The sequence below is a fragment of the Pogona vitticeps genome, chromosome 4 (genome assembly GCF_051106095.1).
Source record: "Pogona vitticeps strain Pit_001003342236 chromosome 4, PviZW2.1, whole genome shotgun sequence".
In the NCBI taxonomy this organism is placed as follows: Eukaryota; Metazoa; Chordata; class Lepidosauria; order Squamata; family Agamidae; genus Pogona; species Pogona vitticeps.
In genome coordinates this window covers 190,037,501-190,052,946 of record NC_135786.1, presented here as the reverse complement: position 1 = coordinate 190,052,946, position 15,446 = coordinate 190,037,501, and the positions used below count along the sequence as shown (strand labels likewise).

The 15,446-nt window shown below is 38.9% G+C and overlaps 1 protein-coding gene across 1 annotated transcript in view; it reads left to right on the top strand.

The window, feature by feature from the left end:
• The first annotated feature begins 1,547 nt into the window (after window positions 1-1,547).
• The window catches only part of LOC110087250 (desmocollin-1-like), a 21,807-nt gene continuing 7,908 nt past the window's right edge, over window positions 1,548-15,446 (top strand). The window contains exons 1-8 of the mRNA XM_078393690.1: window positions 1,548-1,628; window positions 4,461-4,545; window positions 5,608-5,810; window positions 6,039-6,164; window positions 7,732-7,887; window positions 11,913-12,057; window positions 13,543-13,718; window positions 14,726-14,860. Coding sequence (XP_078249816.1) covers window positions 1,548-1,628; window positions 4,461-4,545; window positions 5,608-5,810; window positions 6,039-6,164; window positions 7,732-7,887; window positions 11,913-12,057; window positions 13,543-13,718; window positions 14,726-14,860 — 1,107 coding nt within the window. The remainder of the gene's footprint in view (window positions 1,629-4,460; window positions 4,546-5,607; window positions 5,811-6,038; window positions 6,165-7,731; window positions 7,888-11,912; window positions 12,058-13,542; window positions 13,719-14,725; window positions 14,861-15,446) is intronic.

The window sequence follows — 15,446 nt, the reverse complement described above, 5'->3', positions numbered from 1 at the left end:
TGGTCAATTCTTCCCAGATTTTCCATCCCCCAGCCTTTTTTGCATACTTGAAGATGTCAAAAGTGTATTTTTGGTTGGACTAGTAAAAGTATTACAGGTAAAGGTAAAGGTTCCCCTTGACATTTAGTCCAGTCATGTCTGACTCTAGGGTGCGGTGCTCATCCCTGTTTCCAAGCCATAGAGCCAGTGTTTGTCTGAAGACAGTTTCCGTGGCCATGTGGATAGCGTGACTAGACACTGAATGCCGTTACCTTCCCACCGTGGTGGTAGCTATTTATCTACTCACATTTTTACATGCTTTCAAACTGCTAGGTTGGCAGGAGCTGGGACAAGCAACCGTTGCATGGATTCGATTTTACAGCTGCTGGCCTTCTGATCTTGTAGCACAGAGGCTTCTGCGGTTTAACCCACAGCACCACCATGTCCCTTATAAAAGCATTATACTGGAGACCAATATCAAAATCATCTATATTATGACATTCCTACTATGTATAAATATGAAATTTTTTCTTAAGAGTAGTTAAACATTTTCCCACATGCACAAATCACTTCATAAGAAACCTGAAACATAAAACAAATATGGTTTGGAAAATTAAGAAATTATTACCCCTGGCACCCAAATCTGAGTGAGAGGAATCCTCATGCATCTCCCCCACAATTACCACTACTAAGCACCACATAGGGGGTGTCTGGCAACCTCAAGCTGTGAAAACAAAGCGTGGACCAAGGACAGCACTGAAGTCTGTTCTGTAGGCAGGAGTTATTTTAAATTAATCTAAAATCTGGATAGCTCAGTGGTTTAAGTATCTGGCTGTGGAGTTCAATTCCTCACTGTGCTTCTAGAGAGAAGAGCCAACCTATGTGGCCTTGGGCAAGCTGCACTGTCCCAGAATGCCCCAGAAAAAGGGAATGGTTAATTATTTCTGAGTATTCTCTACCTGGAAAACCCTGAAAAGGGTTGCCGTAAGTCAAAGTTGACTTGACAGCACATTATTATTATTATTAAAATCCAGGCAATCAAGAATGTTGGGAAGAGACGAAGTGGCATGTCTGGGGGCAGGGACAAACAGGTAGGACAGAACAGATCCATGGTGTTGGCTCGTTAGCTGAAGGCTCGTCCCTCCGGTCTCAATCACATTGCTAGCCTGGTGGGATTCTGTGAAACCAAGAATAATTTCCTCCAAAGTGTCTCTTGAGGGAAGGGCAAGCCCTGGGGCCCAGTCTTTCCACCTGCCAGTTCAGTTCAGCTGGGGAAGGGAGCTCTGAAATGAGAGAAAGCATGTTCCACAAGTCCCTTTCAGGACAAACCCTATGAAATTTAGCTGGAGAACTGAATTAACAACCCGTCCCTTTACCTTAAACAGCTGAAGCCAACCTGAGAAAGTCGTAGTCACTTTCTGTGTCATATCTTGACTGCTGCTGCTGCTTTTCTTGAGTGGAACATCCCCTTTCCCATTTCACCCTCAGTTCTCCAGGAATAATTACTGGGCTCAAAAGGTCAGTGGCCCCATAAGCTGCCAAGCCCTCTGAATTGCGGAGTACTGGAAATGGTGCTACCAGCTGCAGGAAGGTGTAGAACCAGCATTCTGTGGAGAACATTCTGGCTACCATTGCTGACTAGCCTACTGGTGAGTAGAAAACAAGATGAAATTGGTTGTAGAACAATAAATAACAAGTTGCTGGAAAATAAGTCATTTTGAAATTGGGGGGGGGGGGCATGAATAAAACCTATGGAAGCATTTAGCTTCTCTGCCTGAAAGACAAAATGTGGACAAAATAGAGTTGTCCTCCAGAATATAATGGGAAGAAGAAATTATTTAAAAACTGTATCATTTGCTGTAATGGGGATTTGTCACCTAATTTAAAATATATTGCACTGTCTTGTATGTGGTTACATCCCATATAAGTCCTCTGACTGCTGGCATCACTGGATATGCATGTTTATATAGTTATGTGAAATGCCTGTAACATTTTCAGTAATGTCTTCCTCCTTATCAAATGCAGTTGAATATATTTAATGAAGCACAAATGTAGATAGATAAGCAAACAAATGTAGAGCCAATGTAACAGTCTTTTTATTTTTAATAACTAGTTAATATTTTAATTAATTAACACATAGATCAAACTTTAAGAATCAGGGACAGGATGGATCTGTTGGGTGCATTTGTACAACCACAGTGGAAAACTCAGACAGCAATTAATCTGTTAAATGGCTAGAATTGTTTTTGTCTTTTTCCATTCTTTTGCCAAGAAGTAGAAACAAGGACATCTATTATTTTGTAAAGAGCTTTAATGTTCTGGCATCATCCAAATCTTTGACAAAGTTTGCTGAGATTTTGGAACTTCTCCATGCAGGTCCCACTATACATGAATGGACATGTATAGTATTTATACCTCCTGATCTTGGCCTCAGAAGTATGAATGAAAAAGAAATATCCTATGAAATATTATTCTCAATGTTATACTTCAATAAATGACCCGATCTTTCAGATTTTGTGCAAAAAGAATAATCTCTGTGTTGTGAAACTTCTGTGAGAATTTATTATCAACAAATAATTTCTGAGGTTCAGGTCTGGCTAACTATTGGAAGTTATTTTAGTATTTTAAAATTGTACAGATAATAAGCTTGTAGCATTCTGTTGTTGTAATTTTATAGCACTGAGATCTTGGCTGTCATGCTGGAGAAAGAGTATGCAGTTATGCTACAGAGGTGGATTGAAATTGATGATATCAGTGTTACTGTTAAAACAAGAAAATACAAGGGAAGGAAATACTGTAAAAGTAAAAAGGGGGTGGGAGAAGATACAGGATGCTCCAAAATATAGCTGTGAAGTGGCCAAGAAGAAAGAGAGGCTTGATGGGACTAAACACCTGTACATGTATGCACCAACACTCCCACACCCACCAGTGTCACATGAGAACACAAAGGAAAGAATACATAATGTGTGCAATGTCAAAAGTCAGAAAAAGCCAGTGTAACTGGTGAGGATATAAACTTCAGTTCATGCCACTGTATTTTGGAACTTCCAAGAGAACCCACAAATCCAGACACTTCAATCAAGATCTTAATTAGTCAGGGTTGGGCTGGCTTTCGCCCCTCGACTGAGTCTATGGCCAAAGCTAATTGTGACATTTTTTTCTTGTCTGTTTCAACAACCTCAGATTATGGATGCATGAAAATTTCATCCCATTCAGTTTTTTTTTCCTGAAGGGTTTACCCAGTTTGCTCCTACTAAACCCAGAGGTAGTTGAGATCCAATATATGATGCAATTGGAGTTGCAGTGGATAGAATCTGAGACTGGTAAACCACAATTTTCTGAGCTTGTGGTGTGTCCCATGTAAAGGAAAAATGTGTTCAGCAACAAGAGCACATTGGAACAAGGCAGACAAAAAGGGGTGAATTCAAAGTACAGATTTCTTTTTCTCTGAATGAGCATTTGGAGATAGTAGCAGCACAGAGAGTTGGTCACTGAGGCAGAAATGACACCGAATGGCATTTGTATCAAACTGAATGTGTCATTTGCTAGTTTGATATTGAAGAAACCATACCAAAAGGACACTATCTGAAATTTTGGTGGGATATGCAAAACTCCACAGGCAATAAGCTTTACCCCAGAAATGCTCTGTACTACATAAATGTATTGCTGTTATGAAATTGTTTAATTTTGTATGTTGATTTTGTGAAGGAAGGAAGGAAAGATGTTTTCTTTACATCTACTTAGTTCAATGATATCACTGAATTTCATATTTCTTTGCTCAGAAATACAAATCTTGGTGACGTGTAAATATTCTTTTCACATATAAGACTAGATTTCTGGCTGTAAAAACTCTTTTCCAAATCAAATGTTAATTTCTAAGCCAGAGAAGAATTTTCCTTTTACCTTCTCATTATTTTTCCAAATACAGTATTCACTTATCTTCACTTATCTTTCTTGATGTTGCAGCGATGACTGATTACAGGCTGCAGAGGTCCCTTTGCCTTCTGGTGCCTGGCTCACAGCTGTAGCAGCAGGTCAGACACAGAGGGAAAAGTCCTGGAAGCTGCACACTTGATGAATGAAAAATTGGGGAAGAGGCTTGGAGACTCATTGGGGATGAGGAAAGAATAGACCTCATAACATTGAGTTTTTGAAGTCTTGAATTCAAGTAACTTTATTTTGCAAGCATAGGTCCAAGTTTAACTGGAACTGATTTGTTTAATGTTTTCTCAGGAGAAAGCATTTTTTTTAAAAAAAGGAATATAATGGAGTATAACTATTTCATAAATATCTATTAGTTGAATTTAAAGTACCCCAAATGACGTATACCTTGAAAGTATCTCAGATACACTGAAGTCAGCAGAAGCTTTACTTTGGAATGGCACTGGTTACGAATGACCATTTTTACTAATCTTGGTATTTGCTGGATTAAAAAGATTGGGAGACAGTAGTTCTAAACTTTTGAACTTTCCCTTCTTTAGATGTGGAGATTATTTTGTGAAGCTTGCAACAACATTACTTTCAATGTCCCTCATAAACTGAAGGCAGGGATGTTTATTGGCAAAGGTGAGCAAGTACAAGAATGCCTTGTTTTACAATTTTGTGCGTGTGAAGCAATTTTATTGCGTATGACAATCATCAGCTGATATCTGTCTGTTGATTTCTGTCAAATAGCATGAAATGGTATCTAGATGATACCTATGTTTCATTAAAATTAACCAGAGTAATAATAGGCAATGGAATCTGAATTCTGACTAAGGCCACCAAAATTCAATTATGGCAGCCAGAGGACTTGCCACTTGTCTGTCTCTCAGCTGTAACTTTGATTTTATAGAGCAATCTTAAATAAAGTAGGAGATTCCCCCAATTTCCTAGGCCAGTCTAGTTAATGTCCTCAATAACCCCAGAGTGCAGGACCCATAATAATGGGCTCAAGCTACAGGAAGCCAAATTTAGGCTGAATATTAGGAAAAACTTCTTAACTGTTAAAGCAGTACAACATTGGGAGGTGGTAAGAGCTTCAACACCAGAGACATTCAGGAGAAAATTGACAACCTTTGTCAGATCTGCTTTGATTTGGATTCCTGCATTGAGAAGGGGATTGGTTTCAATGGCTTTATAGGGTCCTTCCAACTCGATATTCTATGATTCTGTGATAATGCTGGCCAGGCCAGGAGTTGAGAGAAGCAGCTCTATAGAGCTTCTCAATCGTGTAGTTCTTTCTGTTATCCAGACCTTCTTTATGCACAACAAAGAGAGAAATAATTATGTGTACTAGTTCTACATTGGTATGGACAGGATGCTCAGCTTTGGGACTTCTCACACAAATGGAAGAGCTTGATATCTAATGGATCTAAACCTCCCAACATGCCCCAGAATGACCCATCTGGCAGTAATATTTTGCCCCACAGAGTTTTCCATGTGCATTCTATGGCTGTTCTAATAGAGGTGTATTTCTCACTAGTCAAACATCTTTCTACTAGCAGAGATGCCCCCTGTCCTATCTCACCTTCTCACGGTATTAGACATTATTGGACATAATTATAGATTTTGAGATCTTTGTTGGGTATTTTGCCTTCTAAACTGTTGTTCCTCAACTATTCTTTGAAACTGACCTTTTTCTTACAGTAAACATGAAAAGGTGTTCTAACCATTCTGGAATTATTAGCTCAAACAACCCAAACTTTACAGTGCTGGAGGATGGTTCATTGTATACAACAAATGCTCTTTTCTTGTCTTCTCATGGGAACACCATCACTTTATTCTTTAGCGCCATTAATGAAAAAGAGCCAAAGAAGATACATGTTAATTTGCTAACAAATCCAAAAAAGGTAAATTGTTATATTTTACTATGCTATTTTTCCTTGTCAGTTTCCCCCTCATTTTCAGTAGTGCTGTTTTAATTTATATGACAGCATGTATGTATCATTAGCAGCCTCCCTCCATTGTTGTTGTATTCTCCCATGTAACAAAACTGTTAGCCTATTAGCCAACAGGAAATACAGGACTGTAGTTCTTTTTTTTTTTTTTTTTTACATTTTTCTCTTTCTGTCTTGCAGGCCAGAAAAGATACGGCAAGGCATGCACGAGAAACTGTTCGTAGCAGATCTAAACGGAGATGGCTTCCTGTCCCAACTATTATAATGGAAAATTCACTAGGACCTTTCCCAATGCAAATTCAACAGGCATGTTTTAAACACATCCTTTTACCTTACATTGAAATCATCTTCATAACTTATTTGCACAAGATAATATATGTGACTAGGGTTTCCAGTTTTCACAGTGGTAATTAAAGTCTCAGAGAGTTGTTATGCTTCTCTGGGTCCCTTGGCAGGCAGACAATCATCAGAGCAAGTTGTGCTGGAAGAGGAGATAGTTTTATTTTTGTATGTGAGGTAGTGTTGGAACCTGGACATCCATCTCTACTCATTCCCAACTTAATGTCAGGGCTCACTGGCTGAGCATGAAGGTATTTTATGAGCCAAGTGCATGGATCCACCTTCTCCCTTCCCCTCACTCCTGGTTTTCTAGTGCAATGACATTGGGTCCATTATATCACTGCAGCAAGGAACATACCAGTGCTATGATTTCTGAGATTTCTTGTTGCCCAATCCCTGGCAGCTGTGTTACAAAGAAATGCCTCTCCCCCAACCCTTGCCTTGGTTGCCTCTTTGACATCACAACAGTCAACTCTGGTGTCAAGTTTTCATCCTGAAATCTCAGTGAATATTATTTTGTTTACCTCTCAACCTATCTTCTTACTGGATATAGATAAAGGTTGAAAAAAATGGGATAAGATCCAATCAAGGTTTTATTGAAGAGTATGATTTTTATGTGAAACACTAATGAACTAAATCAGAGTTCTGAGAAACTGTATGTTTTTAGGGATGAATGGCAAGGACAGCATACATACCTCTCATGTATTTTTTGAGAGGTTTTACGTGTAAGCTGTTAGCAGAAGCTAACTGCCTTATTTTATTTATTTTATTAGATTTATACCCTGCCCATCTAGACCAATGGTCTACTCTTACCTGGTAAACTACTGAGAACCAAGTCTGTTACATCAGTTTTGCATTAAGACATACTAAAGCAACAATATAAGATTAGGGGTGCTATTTTGACTCTATTTGTGTAGCGTAAAAACATCTGTACAAAATGTGACATCACAAATGGAGACCCATTTAAATGCTACAGCCTCTGCCTGGAATTCATTTAAATTAAAAACACATACATAGAAAACGATAACATTTGCAGTCTGTGGCCAAGATTTCCTAATGGTGAGCTGTGTTAGACAGTGCAACAAACTGCCTTAGGGCATGTTGGACTTTCCTTCAATGAAGATATGATAACAGTGGCTGAAGAGCCAACAACAGCTATAGCCTACATTGAAGAACCTTCATTAAGAGGTGTGGTAATTAGATTACCTCCAAAGTCTCTTCCATCTCTAAGATTCTACTATGTGGATTAGCCAAATCACATGAAGTTTGATTTCTACTGCAGTACAAATGCTCATGAGGAATGTGTGGCAGTGGGACTTAGCTACTCCATGTGATCACAATAATTCAAAGCAAGCTGCAAATTATCGAATCATTAATAAGTGGGTGCATCATTTGAAACTTGTTGTAGCCATTTTATTTGAACTGGCCTGGAAAAGCAATCTTTGTAAATCCTGAGAGTCCTTACAGCTGTTGAATAAGTACAAAACAAAAGCAATACATTTGTTAACAATTATTTGTGTTTATATTCACACAGTTGTCTTCTGATATGGCTTTAAAGTACAATATCAGATATTCCATAAGTGGTCCTGGCGTTGACAAACCACCACTGAATTATTTTTACATTGAGGCAGACACTGGAAATCTCTTTGTTACATGCCCAATAGATCGGGAAGAGTACCCAGAATTTCAGGTATGGGTTACAAGCTTTTCTTTATTGACTAAGATGAAACTGGTAGCAGAAATAACAAATTTGCTTTCTGTATACTGTATATTGTAATAAAAAGAACTACAGCCATGCCTTGAATTACTACCAATTGCCAATATATTTCCATTTTCAATACAAGGATCAGAAGCGCTAAAAACAACAGTATATATTTTAATATATACATAATTTAAAACAGTATATGTTTTCTCCCTCAGACAGTTGCAGGAGAAATGTAGGGAACAACAACAGCCACTCTTTGTGGCCTTCATAGATTTCACAAAGGCCTTTGATTTGGTTAGCAGGAATGGCCTTTTTAAAATACTTCCCAAGATTGGATGTCCACCTCGACTCCTTAACATCATCAGGTCCTTTCATGAGGAAATGAAGGGCACTGTAGTTTTAATGGCTCAACATCAGATCCCTTTGACATCTGAAGCAGAGTGAAATAGAGCTGTGTCCTCACACCAACCCTTTTTGGGATCTTTTTTGCTGTCCTGCTGAAGCACGCCTTTGGAACTGCAACAGAAGGTGTCTATCTCCAGACTAGATCAGACAGAAAGCTCTTTAATCTCTCTAGATTGAGAGCAAAGACCAAAGTGCAGCTGAAATGCATGTGGGACTTCCTCTTTGCCGATGATGCAGCCATTGTTGCGCACTCTGCTGAAGGCCTCCAACAACTCATGAATCATTTTAGCAAGGCCTGCTAAGATGTTGGACTAACAATCAGCCTGTAGAAAACACAAGTCATGGGCCAGGGTGTGGACTCACCTCCCTCTATTACCATCTCCACACAAGAATTGGAGGTTGTTCATGACTTTGTGTACCTTGGCTCAATGATCTCTGACACTCTCTCTGTAGATGTTGAGCTGGATAAACACATTGGCAAAGCGTATGGCTCAATAAGAAGCTGACAGCATATACCAAGATCTATAGTGCCTGTGTCCTGAGCACTCTCCTGTACTGCAGTGAGTCCTGGACCCTTTGTGCATGGCAGGAGAGGAAGCTGAACACCTTCCATATGCGTTGTCTCTGGCACATTTTTGGTATCACCTGGCAGGACAAAGTTCCAAATAGAGTAGTCCTAAATCAAGATGGAATTTTTACCATGTATACATTACTGAAACAGTGACGTCTACATTGGCTTGGGCATGTCATGAGAATGGCTGATGGTCGGATTCGAAAAGATCTCCTTTATGGAGAGTTAGTGCAGGGAAAGTGCCCCAGAGGGAGACCACAGCTGTGATGCAAGCGGGATCTGAAGGCCTTAGGAATGGACCTCTACAGATGGGAAACCTTGACATGTGAGCATTTAGCCTGGAGGCAGGTGTTACATCATGGCCTCTCCCAATTTGAAGAGACCCTTGTCCAGCAGGCTGAGGCAAAGAGACAGTCCTGAAAGCAGCAAAATCAGGGAGCTGGACAGGGGACAGATTGTATTTGTCCTTGGTGTGGAAGGGATTGTCACTCTTGAACTGGCCTTCTCAGCCACTCTAGATGCTGTTCCAAGTCCTCCATACAGAGCAAGTTACCATAGTCTCTTGAGACTGAAGGATGCCTAATCTAATCTAATGTTTTAAAAAGCCAGCAACCTTTTGTCTTATTGAAGGGAGGCAATGTGTATTCTAAGGTAAGGAACTGAAGGTGGATGAATAGACACCATAAAGGGCAGTCCTGTTTGATGAGAATTGCATCCTAACATGTCTTGAGGTGCCAAGTTGAAGAAGACTAGTATAGGGTAAGAGTGCTTTGAGTGTTTGTTTGACATTATTCTGAATCACAAGTATGAGATGTCTAACATCCACTTGCCAGTCAGAGGTGGTGGTTCCTTGCAAGTGGGAGTGGGGGGAACTGATTACTCTCTCCTGGCACAAGGAAGTGTGATCTGCATACTGTATATCACATACAGGAAGACATTGAGAAGGCTTTCTCTGAGATGGGAAGATTGCAACCAGGTTTTCCATTCAAAAGCCAATTACTTTTCAGGTCTTCTTCTAACATCATTTCCACTCATGATGAAACAGTTCAAAAGAGCAAGCAAGCAAGCAAGCATGGAGACTACTGGACTACGGCAGGTGTGATATACTGGTCAGAGTGGTAGGCTGGGACTTGGAGGGTCCAGTTTCTGGTTCTCATTGAACCTTACAGGATGACTTTGGGTTCACCCTGACCTAACATCACAGTGTTGGTATATAGATACATGGGTTTTTTTCATAATGCAAAAAACCCAACTTTGCAGGCGGAAAGTGAAATATCTCTTCCAGTTTGAGCTGGAAAATGTCAAATTAAGGCTTAGGGCTTATAAGAGTGTTCCATGACTCTTTAAAGCTGCCCTATCCCTCTTCATTGCTTGCCTATTTCCTGTTCATAGCCATTCTCCTACTTGCATGGAATAACAGACATTGATAAGTACTGGGAATACTGAGACTCTCCAGTCTCCAGCAACATGTTTTCTCTTTTTCTTTTAAAATGAAGAGCCTGTGAAATGCAGTTTACCTCTGATGGGTATTGAAACCGTTGCAGTTAGGCAGGATAGGGTAAGATAGGATTTGGCTTTCTCCAAAGTTGTCCATGGGTTTTTTCCCAGGGAAAGGCAAGGCTGCATATCTGTCTCAGTCTGTTTCAAAATAGCAAATAAATGTATGCTTCTGGGAGTGAGAAGAGCACTCAGCATCTCCACAGATACTAAGGCTTTCACTCTCTTTTCCCCACTCCTTTTGCATACATTAGTAGATTTCCAAGCAGCCAGACTCTTATGCAGTGGGACATGGTTATATTATACTGTGTGTGTGCAGGCATGCAGATTTCTTATTTTTTCTTGTGAAAAATCTGCAACATCAAGAGTTCAGCAGTCCCTTCTTTACTTCATTCCTTCCTCTACACATGCATCAGGAGGTAATAGGAAGATCTACCCGAATTACTCGGCATAGCCAGGAGGGTCAGTTGAGAGGCCTAACGTCGAGCGAGGCCTGGAAAGAAAGAACAAGAAACTGGGCCTTCTCGGCAGTGGCCCCTCGACTATGGAACAGTCTTCCATCAGAGATCCGCCTGGCTCCCTCGCTGGGTGTTTCTAAGAGCCATTTAAAAACTTGGCTCTTCAGGCAGGCCTTTCCTCCTATCAATTCTTGAATTTTATCTCTCTGTTCTTTCATTCCCCATCTTGATCATTCTATATTACTGTTTAAATGTTTTTATGATTATGAATGTCGTTTACTTTGATTGTGATGTTTTATTGACATTTTATGATTTTTTATGATTTTGTAAGCTGCCCCGAGTAGACACTATCTAGGGGGGCGGGGTATAAATCGAATGAATGAATGAATGAATGAATGAATGAATGAATGAATGAATAAATGAATAAATAAATAAATAAATACATAAATACATAAATACATAAATAAATAAATAAATAAATAAATAAATAAATAAATAAATAAATAAATAAATAAATAAATAAATAAATAAATAAATAAATAAATAAGAGCAAGGAAAAAGAACATTTAGATTCCTTCCCACAGTGATAATTCTATTGTGACATCAGGAGCAAGAACAAAGCTACTTTTATATATATTCTATTGTGAAATCAGGAGCAAGAACAAAGCTACGTATATATAGTTACTGTTAAAGGAGTAGAGATTAGCTTTTACCATGGTTCTGTGGCTAGGCATGGTTTGACTGATCAGGCCCACAGATCTCGTGTGGGTGCCCTGATTTTCATCCTGTCTCCTCTCATGGGTGCCCCATCAGAAGCAGTACCATGGGCATCCCTGCCCCATGTCCTCCTCTGAGTGGGCATCTGCAGGAGGTGGGGCACAGAATCCAGGGCATCTCCACAAAATCTGGCCGAACCACACCGAACTACTGAACCACATTAAGTGCCCATCTCTAGGAGTGAAAAACGTGGCAGATTTACCATCCAGAAGCACTTCTGATTTGTCAGAAAGAAGACTACTTCTGTTCCATTGTAACCATCAAAAAGAAGTACTGTATTTATTTAACTATCTTTTATACAGCTGATCTGCTACGCAATGACATCTGATGGATATACACCTGAAGTACCGCTTGTGCATACAATCAAAATAGAAGATGATAATGATAATGCCCCTGTCTTTGACCATGATGTTTATATTTTTCGCATTCCTGAAAACAGCAAAATTGGTAATTCTTTAATCTTTTACAAAACCTATTCTGATATTCAGAAACGTGCTAATTAAAATAATCACATTACTGGAATATCTGTATCAAGACTTTTTCAGTTCCCATAGAAACTGAACTGTTTTCATGCCAAGGAATGTAGGTTTCTAAACCTTCTAATTAGAGTGTACTGTACTTAAAAATTGGAGTACGGCAGGTTGTGAAGTCTAATTGCATTAAAATACACCCTATGTAAGCATATACAGAACTGTATAGGTCCTTTGAATATAATTGTTCTCGCAGCTGTTCACACATACACGCTTACACCCTTTCTAGTCTTTCTCCCAACAGCTATATCTTTAGAAACTTCATACTGCTTTTTAAACTCTGTTGCACTTAATCAAAGTAATCTGGAGGTGTATAATTGGAGTTTTATAGAAGGAAATAGTTCCTGGTGTGCTTACTTTTTTATTCTAAACTTCACAGATTTGTATGACACTCCAAAAGTGACTTAAATTCAATAAATGAATCAGGTACTTTTGTTCATTGTTAAGTTTGCCAATCCTTAACATGTGTATAATAAATTTGTCAGTTCTGACTTCAAGCCTGACTTTGTATCTTTAATAGTCAGCATCAACTTACACTGGCATTCCTTGATTTAATTTTCAACTTATATTCAATTTTAGAAAACATCTCCACATCTATCTTTGTCTATCTTACCTGACCAGATACAAACACACACATGTGTGTGCACACAAATGAGCTTGGCTACCTCCATCATATTCTTCCTCTTTGAATGATATTGGGCAAAATTATGTTGTGTAAAGTTGTGCTGGTGTAGATCAGATCCAGCACTGGAAATACTTAATTTAAATGAAATGAAAGCTCCTCTCCCTTTTTTTCTGAGGCGCTTTAGGGCTCCCTTTTGCCCAAGAGAAATCTTGGCTGTCTTGGGATATATGGGAGATTATTAATAGCCCCAAATAACTGACAAATCACTGCTTGTGGTTCCAGTCGAAGTTGTGATCTGGCAGAGATTTCTGACTATTAAGGGGGTCTCTCACAAACACTCACAAAAGCTTCTCCAAGGTGAAAGGAAATCCTAGGGATCACCAGAACCTAAAAGAAAGAAAGACAGAAAACTATTTCTATTCTAGTTGTTATCTTACCAGATGTTGGACATCATCAAGACCATATTGACACTGGAAGCAATATCTCTAATGAAATAATGTGTTCTATTTTATTTATCTACTCACCTTACTATAAAATTAGGAAAAAAACGTCCATTGGAATATATGTCTGATATATCTATTTCATTGATTGAATGTTCAAAAACATTACCCAGCTCCATAGATATATTTGTAAAAGTGTAACAGTTTGGTTATAGCGTGGTGGAATTCTAATGTGTATTCCAGGAAACATCTATTTAAACAAAAATTGGCTAGAATGGAATAGTATTTGTCTTATGAAGGAAACTGGAAATTTTAAGTTGATTCCTTGTATGTGCAGGTACAGTAGTCGGACAAGTGACTGCAACAGACAATGATGAGCCACACACTTTACATACCAAAGTGAAATACAAGATTGTGAACAGGAATCTTCAGATATATCAGAACTCCCACATATTTGTAATACACCCAGATACTGGTTGTATTACTGTAGCATCATCACATCTGGATCGAGAGGTAAATTTTTTTGTGTATCTAATATTTAAAGGTAAAGGTAAAGGTTCCCTTGACAATTTTTGTCCAGTCGTGTTCGACTCTAGGGGGCGGTGCTCATCCCCGTTTCCAAGCCACAGAGCCAGCGTTTGTCCGAAGACAATCTTCCATGGTCACATGGCCAGTGCGACTTAGATATGGAACGCTGTTACCTTCCCACCGAGGTGGTCCCTATTTATCTACTTGCATTTGCATGCTTTCGAACCGCTAGGTTGGCGGGAGCTGGGACAAGCGACGGACACTCACTCCGTCACGTGGATTCGATCTTACGACTGCTTGGTCTTCTGACCCTGCAGCACAGGCTTCTGCGGTTTAGCCCACAGTGCCACCACGTCCCAGTAAATCTAATATTTACTGACATGCAAAAGCCCTTTGAATTTATATGATATGAGAAACATGTTAAACAAGAATGTTAAACATGGGAGACATGTTAATAGAGTGAGCTAAAATATCTGCAATGTAATTGAAGCCAAGTTTCCCACTTGTTGGGAATTACACAAAGAGACACTGAGGAAACAGTCATTCAGTCAACACTCTAATTGGAAAATGCCTCACAAGGTGTTATGATGGTAACATGGATAGACTGGGGAGAATCATGTATCCCACCATATGCTCTTTGTGAAAAATGATACAAATGTAATAAATTTAAAAAATGTACAAACAAAATGTACCAATATTCTAAGTATTTTGCTAGAAAAAAGAAGGCACACGGGTGCCCAGGAGGAAGATGCAAGATTGCTTTTTCCACCAGCCAGCATGGGGTTATGTCTGTTATTGTACATCGATAAGAGAAGACACTCTTCAATGCCCCCTGGAAGCTCAAACAATGACAATACCCTGTACTAATATTATGAAGTTGTATTTGCCAATACTATATAAATATATAATTGAATAACCTCAGAATTCCTGCCCCCCACAAAAGTGTCTTTAATGGAAATAGGACACATGTTGTTGTTAATATTCTTCTTCAGACAACAGCAGAGTATGAACTAGAAATAGAAGCAAGAGACATGGGAGGCCAGGACTTTGGATTGTGCTCCAAAGCAATAGTATTAATTGAGGTTGGAGATGTAAATGACAATGCACCACAACTGGGACAAACTGTGGTAAGTATGTCTTCTTCATTAAAATATACAAAGCTAGTTACCTGCTAAACAAGCATGGCTGAATATTTTGAACCACTAATGCTATTATAATAAATGTTAAATTAACAATAACAACAAAGCAACAGCAACCAAACACATATGTTTATTTTAACTTTACTCTTCACATTGAGTTCTTCCTACTTATTTGAATGGAGCAAGTTTTACTACCATTAATTCGTTATCTATGTTTTTCTTTTCACCATATTGTTTTATTGTATTTTGTATCCATGCATAAACCAGAAATGTTCTAGTCTTTATAATTATGATCCCTTAGACTGTTTAAGATCTCTTAGATATATTTGCTGGTTTCTTGAAAAAGAAGAACAGGAAAAAAGCCCACTAACATATCAAAATACTAAATGTAATGTAATGTATAAGCCTTTTTGGGTCAGGCTCCAATTTGTTAGTTATAAGGACAGATCAGAATACAAGCAAAGCACAGCAGCACACAAGAGCTCATCCAAGGAGTAAAATATTATACCAAGAGTGAGGCTTGCTATCTCCAAAAGTAATGGACAGGCAAAGGAAGATACATTATATAAATAAC